Here is an 8,496-nt window from a genome sequence, read left to right on the forward strand (position 1 = left end):
TTAACCAAGGTGTCCGGGCCAGCTTACGCGCACCTCGACTAATCCTCGGGGAGACTAGCACAGCAACCCACCGCCATGATCTCCACTTAAATTGCAGATGCACAGAGGAAAATCGAACCTAAGACCATGCGTCTAATCCACACAATCCCCAGTTCACCCTAACCATCTGGGCAATCCACAGGTGGGTATAGAATAAATAAGAAAACACACACACACACACACTCACACAATGCGTACGACAGGGTTCGATCCCACGACCTCCTCCCCTGGGTGCCGGCTCCACAAGCGGAAGCTACCACCACTAGGCTATCCTAATGTTCGTAAATGCACCTAATTAATTAAGGTATTAAATAATTTGTTACTTGTTTATCAAAAAAACAAAAAAAAAAAAAATTTTACTTTCCCTTTTTCCCTCTACTTTATAACATATATATTTTTCAATGAATATAGATTCTGTCATCACGTTTATGTATTTAAAAAATATATAAAATAATAATATAATGACAAATTACTTTTAAATTAAAATCATTTTTAACTTATGGTTTATATATATATATATATATATATATTTTAGTTTAAAGAACTTTTTGAAAATAAGATCTCCAATCACAAGAAAGTGTTCAAGTTTTAAGTGTGAGGATTAGTTACGACACTTGTATACAAATTACAGGTAATGGGAGGGGCAGGAGATGAACCCCATTAATAAGGGGAGGTTTTAAGAGAGAGCTAATCTGTGAGGCCCAATTTTATGTGTCACGGCACACCGATTGATTCACACACTGGCGTCATGCAAATCTTTTATCCAAAGTTTTAAACACACCCATGAACAGCCCCAATGTATTTTGAAGAAAGCAACCATTGAAGATTGAAAAGGCTAGGGATGTTGAGATAAAAATCTCTAACAAACCAAGGAATAAAAATTTGGGAAAATTACTTGATTACCCATTAATGGGTTTGTGATTATAAAATTACCCACGTTGTCTTTCCTTCAACAAATATACACAAAAGGAGAATAGGTATTACAAATTTAACCAAAACAGTAACTGTTGTACCATTCTCTCGTATCCCTAAGGGTTCAACAAATACCTTCCTCCGATATCGTCTCTAAAAAGTCCGATTGTCATCTTCACTAGTGAGTACAGTAGATGATCGGTCAATAGATTTCCGATAGAGGAAAGGGGTTTTCACTATTAATATGATTACAACCAATATTCTACCAAAATCGCCAGAAGAACTTGCCGAAACCCCTTTTACCTCCTCCGACTATGACACCTCATCTGCTTTACCAGCGACAATAAAAACTCCCTTTTGGGTAACCTTATCAGGATTGCTGGAATCTTAGTTTCTACTGACATCCATGCCTCCATTGTCCGCTACTCCCCTCCACTCTCTCTCTCTCTCCCTCTCTCTCTACCTTGTGCTTTCCCTTCGTCCCATCTCTTTCTCACCTTAAATCTCCTCAATTCTTCTTCTCTACTAAAATTAACAGCCTCTGCCATTTCGGAAGCGCCTTCGTTACTGTCAGATCCGTTGCTAACTTGTTCCTTGGAGTTATCCCTTTTGACATTACGTTGTTATTTACTTCGCCTGATGCTTCTGTGATTTCAGAAACACACCCCAGCCACCCAATGTAGGTGTAGGGCACATGGAGCTCCTCCCCCTTTGTTGTTTTGTAAATGCTTTATTTTCATTTCAATTGAGCAATAAGTTGGTGACATTCTCGTGACAAATGTCTTTCAATTGGGTTCTCTTGAGATTCTATGAGCTGCACCAATGTTATGAACAATTGCTAGAAAATTTATTGAAACTCAAATTTTAAAACTGAAAAGAATATTGGAAGACAAATGAGGGAGGGGATGGTCTAATAAATGAGTTGGAGAGGATTATAAGGTCAGTCGAGTCGTACTCGGTGATGTATTTTAGCAAGAAAAATGCTTGAGAATAGATTGAAACGCAACAATGGAATTGTCTGATCTATTTTCTATGCTCACACCAGTGAAGATGATGGAAATCGGTCTTTTTAGAGCCGATTGGATGCAAAGTATTTGTTGAACTCGTAGGGAGATGAGAGGATGGTACGGAAGTTACTGTTTTGATTAGATTTGTAATACCTGTTCTTTTGTGTAAATCTATTGGAGAAAAGACATTGTGGGTAATTTTGTAAACACAGACCCATAGGTGATTAATCTTGTGATTTTCCTTAAAAGTTTCTCTGTTATCTAATTTTGGTCCAATGTCAATCCACCACGTGTGATTATGTGGTGGACCTATCATGTGAAGAGCAATAGTGCAATAATGAATAGCCTTCAACTCACCCATTTTTGGCTTACTTGGAGTATTGGGTCATGGGCAACTTAAATGAGGGGTTGAGGGCTGTCCCATCCTAGGGGTTCTAATGGGAAACAAACACTTTCATGCGGTGGGCTCCCGAGGCAGTAGACGTGGTACATCATGATCCAAGTGAAACCCTAATCCACCTCCGAATGATATATTTCAGTTGTGTCAATCTGATCTCCACATCCCTCAAACCAACTTGACAAATGGGTCATTATTCATTAATAAGTGATTGAAGCCTTCAATCATCCATCTCTCTCTCTCTCTCTCTCTCCCCCCCCTTAATGAAAGCTAGGGTTTTGCTTGTAAAAGTGTAAACTGTTAAATAAGTAATTTTGTTGGAACAGAATTCAATCATATATCCTTAATGTTGTACCTACTACCTAAGACCTATCCATCGTCAAATTATTGAACCCATTTGTCCTACCAATTGGCATTTGCACAATAATGCTTTCTTAAATGGACAATTCAGATTCCCTCAAAAGTTTAGGACCCCAAATAAAATACGAGATCAATCTCCATCTATTCCGAATCAAATCATTCTAAAATTGGGTAAAATCAACCATAAATCAGTAGGACTTAGTATGCATCGAATTAACCTAACTCTTTCAGACTTAGTATGCATCGAATCAAATTAATCAATACAAATCGATTATATTGGGTTAGATCAGATGCCATATTCACCACTTAAATCATAAATGTATAGATGGGGATTCGAATTCGGGATCGTGCGTTTACCCACACAATCTTTAATTCACCCTAATCATCTAAGTAATCCATTGATGGATAAAACACATCCTCTCAGATTGCTTGAATATCATATCTAGATTCAGCGTGATATCTTTCCATCATATTTATCGAAAAGAAAAGTTTATTACTAATATTTTTACAAACTTTGATTATAATCATTGGTATTTTGTTATTTGAAACCTCTCTTTCCCCCCTCTCCCCCCTTTATCTCTTCCCTTTTATTTTTTTTATTATACCTCAGCTTCTAGGCCCTGTTCTGTAAATCTAACCGTCAACAATTAAGGATTTGTAAAAAATAAATAAATAAAAAATCCGCAATGGCATGAAATGGAGTGTTTAATTTAAAATTATAGATTTAAGTAAGGATTAAGGAATGGAAGCTAGGGTTTTGGTTTTATTAGAGGATTTGCCACCTAGGATCAGACTCCATAGGTAGAGTTAAATGTGCCCTCTACTTTTGGCTGTTTTCCCAACTTCCTTGTCTCTTTGTCCTAATGTAAGAGGATAATACCAATTGGATGGTCTATGCCTCTGAAGAGAAAACAAACAAAGTTTTTGGAAGCATCTGGTGAGACCTTCCTTGCATTCCCCCACAAGGACCCAGATGTAACAAAACAAGAACTCTTGTTTTGTTGTTTTGTTAGGGCATATTTGAATGGGAGTGATGGTTTGGAATAATAACAAGTTCTATGCCAGCCCCTTATTCCTCTTCCACCTAACATGAAGACAAAACCTCAACAGGGACAGTTTTAGAGAGAAGAGAGAGAAAGAGAAAGAACCAGAGAGACAAGCGATAGGGAAAGGGCAAGGGAAAGAAAATTTATAGCCTATTAACCTCTCACAAATTCCACAACCATATCCCTCTGTACCTCCTCAAACGAAAACAAATCAATAACGACAAATTCACACCCTCCTCACCCGCATTGATGCCAACACAGCCGTGGAAAATTCATCAAAAGAGACTCTTTAATGCATCAATGAGTCTGTAGTCTCCTCTGTCTCCTCTCTTCTCCTGTGATAGAACAAAACCCTAGACAAAACTAGAACACCCACCTTAACAACCAGTTCAGATAGGCAAAAAACCAAGAGAAGAAAGCAGATTATGATGGGGCTTCTTCTGGGTTTTTGAGGAAATCAAACCCAGTTGGGGGTTTTGTAGTTCTTGGTTCACAGAGGAGAGGAATTTATAGGCTGTTTCTGCTGCTCTGGTACTGTTCTTTCCTCTGTTTTTTTGTCTATGTGTTCTGCTTGATTTTCATCTCAGTCTTCAAAGACGTGTTACCCATTTGAGCCTGTCCTCCGAGGTTGCATTTTTTAATTAATTTCTGTGTTGATTTGAGGGGTACAAGCCTTTCCAGTTCATTTTGACTCCTCTCTTTGTGATTGAGATTTTCCTGCATATTTAAATCTGAAGTACCGGAGCACAGATTCTTGCATAAATAGTTCTCTGAATTCACATTCCTTTTTGGGTTGATTTTTACTGTTAAGATAAAGGATTGTTCTGCAAATTCTCTTCTCTTCAGACTATATAAGACTTGGCAACCCAAGTAGAACAGAGTTCTTATTTGTGTCTTCAAGTTTCAATCTTGGAATTTATTCTAGCAGTTTTTGAAAATTGTTTGGCTCTGCCATCTACAGAGAAGAAGAATCACTTTGGTGGTGAATGGCACGAATGGTTCAAGATGATGGATCATCATCTGTGACTTCATCACCCCTTCAGTTTTTCTCCCTGATGTCTCTTTCCCCTAGCTTAGGATCACCTTACCCATGGCTCAGAGAGCTTAAATCTGAGGAGCGTGGGTTGTATCTGATCCATCTGTTGTTGTCCTGTGCTAACCATGTCGCTTCTGGTAGTCTCGAGAATACGAATATCGCACTCGAGCAAATCTCACACCTTGCCTCTCCTGATGGAGATACTATGCAGCGGATTGCTGCCTACTTCACTGAGGCGCTTGCAGACCGGATTCTCAAGGCCTGGCCTGGCCTGCACAAAGCTTTCAATTCTACAAGAATATCTTCGGTCTCTGATGGAATTATAATTCGAAAATTGTTCTTTGAGCTCTGCCCCTTCATGAAGGTTTCCTATCTGATTACCAACCAGTCCATTATAGAAGCGATGGAAGGGGAGAAGATGGTGCATATCATTGATCTGAACTCTGCAGAGCCTGCACAGTGGATTGCACTTCTTCAGGTATTGAGTGCACGACCTGAAGGCCCACCCCATTTGAGAATTACAGGTATTCATGAACAGAAGGAGGTACTGGAACAAACAGCTCTTCGATTGACCGAAGAAGCTGAAAAATTGGATATCCCATTTCAATTCAATCCTGTAGTTAGCAAGTTGGAGAATCTCGATGTTGAAAGTTTGCGTGTTAAGACTGGAGAGGCATTGGCAATTAGCTCTGTCCTTCAATTGCATTCCCTCTTGGCATCTGATGATGAAGCCCTCAGGAATAAATCTCCATCTGCTTCCAAGAATTCAAATTCAGTTCACCTGCAGAGGGTCCTGCAGATGAACCAGAGCAGTTTGGGTGGATTGCTTGATAAAGATTTGGTCAACGGGTACAACCCCAGTCCTGATTCAGCATCTACATCCCCATTATCTGTATCTGCATTAGCAAAGATGGAGAGCTTCCTCACTGCCCTCTGGGGCCTATCACCAAAAGTAATGGTAGTTACCGAGCAAGAATCGAACCATAATGGACAAACCTTGATGGAGAGACTCCTGGAAGCACTTTACTTTTATGCATCACTCTTTGATTGCTTGGAATCAACAGTATCAAGGACTTCAATGGAGCGAATTAAGGTAGAGAAGATGCTCTTTGGGGAAGAAATTAAGAATATTATTGCATGCGAGGGAGCTGAGAGGAAGGAAAGGCATGAGAAGCTTGAGAAGTGGATCCGAAGGCTGGATTTTGCAGGGTTTGGGAGGGTACCTTTGAGCTACTATGCTCTGTTGCAAGCAAGGACACTGTTGCAGACCTATGGTTGTGATGGATATAAGATCAAAGAAGAGAACGGTTGTTTAGTAATTTGCTGGCAAGATCGAGCCCTGTTTTCTGTTTCAGCTTGGAAGTGTAGGAGGTGAGATTGATCATTTTTCAAGAGTGAGCTTTTCTCTTCGGTGTAGAAAGGATTTTGGAGTTTTCCTCTTCTCTTTTTTTTTTTCCTGATTTTGCAAAAGCACAGTAGTCTGTGGAAGGGTTTGAAGTGCTTCTTCATCCTCTGTTCTAAATTTTGTTAATTTATGTATTAGCCATCCTCTGGTTTTCTTTTAGACTCATACTTAACTTCGGTGTTCTTGTTTAATACGAAATTGCCAATGTTTTGAATTTCATGAATCATGAAGGTGTTTCTCCATTACAGATATTTCATCTCTATCAATTTGAATGTCTCTTCTCTAGAAATTTGACCCTTTTTTGCATTATTGGTAAAACATTTCATGCATCTTATGCCTAGCATATCAGTGTAGGATTGTTCAGTTGGTTGGCCACCATGGCCTGAAATGAGCATGGTGGAAAGATCACTCAACAGAAAATGCTTCAAGATTAATTCCATTAACTAGCATAGTATTTTTTGAACATTGGAGTCTGTCTTTGTCTGGGTGAAGATCATTTATTTAGCCTGATTTGAATGGTCAATCCAGCTGATATCCCCCTCTTATAGTCTTGGCCACAATCATAATAGGGCTTGAAGCCCTTCATGATGCCTAGGCCGGCCTCCATGGATTGAACCATGAATAAGGGTAGATTGGTATGAAAAAAAATTAGTTACAGTAGTTTGACAGGATAGTATCTGTTATTTGAAAACTGCAGCATTGGAGTTCAGTCCATTGGATAGTGGATGATGATGTATAACATCTATCTTCTTGTGATTTTAGAACTGCTTTAGCAGCTGGTGATTTAATTTTTTCCTCTAGATCCAAAGATGATGATACTTGAACTGGCGTCTTTTTTCGGATGTGCCGAGCTATATAGCATTAGTCATAATTTATGCCTGCAACTTCATTGAAAGTATCACAGTTGTTCTTGTCATCTTGATCATTGCCACCATCCTTGTCTGAGCATTACTTTTATTCAGTAATGCAAATGAGGTTTCTGCAACCTGCAGTCCACTTCCTTTTGGCCTTATCCTCCTTTCCAGAGTCTTCAACGTGCACTGGTGTACTCTTTAGTTTGTTGATGTTGCTAATATGAATGGTTCTATTACTCATTGTATTAACCATTTTGTTTAGTCTCATCATCCATTACTGTTATTATATGCCCAAATTCCTCAGAGAAAATGGAGTCATCTGGAGTGATTATTTTGATGAGAAACTGATATTAGGCTATTGATGGATTATATGATTCTTTCACAGGGTTTCAAGTATTATTGACACCAAACCTGCAATTCTTTGCATTAATGGTAAAGAATTTTTATCTCCAGCATTGAAGTAGATGAATCCAAATAAACAAATTCTCAAATATGGTAGAAGCAACTGCATTCCAAGGTTTTACGGCTCTGTTGGGAGCCTCAAAATCCTTTCACATAAGAATAGGGGTAATGGGTGGGGAAGAGAGAGAGAACCCAAACAGTTTTTTCTGTTAGAAGTTTTGACTTTGCCACATGGCACACCAGACAGGGCTGTAATTGTGAACAGGTTAATAAGGTTTCTTGTTCATATGCCAATTTTTCTTTCAATCAGAATCAGCCAAGTGGCAAAATTAAGTTTTGAAAAATTAAGGATTATGGAAAGGGGCATGCCCAAGATGGACTTTTGTCAAATCCTTCATTGATAGGCCATGTATATGAATCTTTGACTTTTTTCCTCTCCAGGCATCCCTCTAAAAGGATAGACTCCAGTCTGTTCCTCAGGGGAGAGAGTTACCCCACTCACATAGGATCTCATCGCCTAAGTAGTATGTGGACCATGAATTAAAGCAATTAATGCACCATTAGCTTGTGCTTTGATACTCCATGCATGGACAATGGAAACCCACGTGAGGAGGCCACCTGTGTGAGGAGAGGTTCCAGGATCCAGATTCATTATTTCCTCAATGCACGTGGCTCCTACTACTATAGGGTTTGAGAGGGTCAAATGTGGACACATGTACACAGTATTGCCTCTTGCTTAGTCGAGAGATTGTTTGCAAGTTTCAAACTTATGACTACCAAACTATAATAGTACAACTTAACCGTTGTGCCATAGTATTAATATCTGCATCAACCATTACTAGTGCTAATATGGTGAACTAAAACCATGATTTACACTTCTTACCTGTGATCTCATCCTTCACTCCCTAACTTATAATCTTAAACCTCATCATTAATATCCCAATAATATGGTGAACTAATACCTTGATTTCCACTTCTTACCTGTGGTCTCATCCTTCACTACCTAACTTAAAATCTCAAACCTCATCATTAACATCT

The 8,496-nt window shown here is 39.0% G+C and overlaps 1 protein-coding gene across 1 annotated transcript; it reads left to right on the plus strand.

The window, feature by feature from the left end:
- Window positions 1-3,825: 3,825 nt before the first annotated feature.
- On the plus strand, window positions 3,826-6,428 carry LOC122061013 (scarecrow-like protein 3). Its single transcript, XM_042624162.1, has 2 exons — window positions 3,826-4,292; window positions 4,723-6,428. The coding sequence occupies exon 2, from the start codon at window positions 4,748-4,750 to the stop codon at window positions 6,170-6,172; it is 1,425 nt and encodes a 474-aa protein (XP_042480096.1). The 5' UTR covers window positions 3,826-4,292; window positions 4,723-4,747; the 3' UTR covers window positions 6,173-6,428.
- The last annotated feature ends 2,068 nt before the right edge of the window (window positions 6,429-8,496 follow it).

This window comes from Macadamia integrifolia, chromosome 14, assembly GCF_013358625.1.
Source record: "Macadamia integrifolia cultivar HAES 741 chromosome 14, SCU_Mint_v3, whole genome shotgun sequence".
NCBI classification, from domain to species: domain Eukaryota; kingdom Viridiplantae; phylum Streptophyta; class Magnoliopsida; order Proteales; family Proteaceae; genus Macadamia; species Macadamia integrifolia.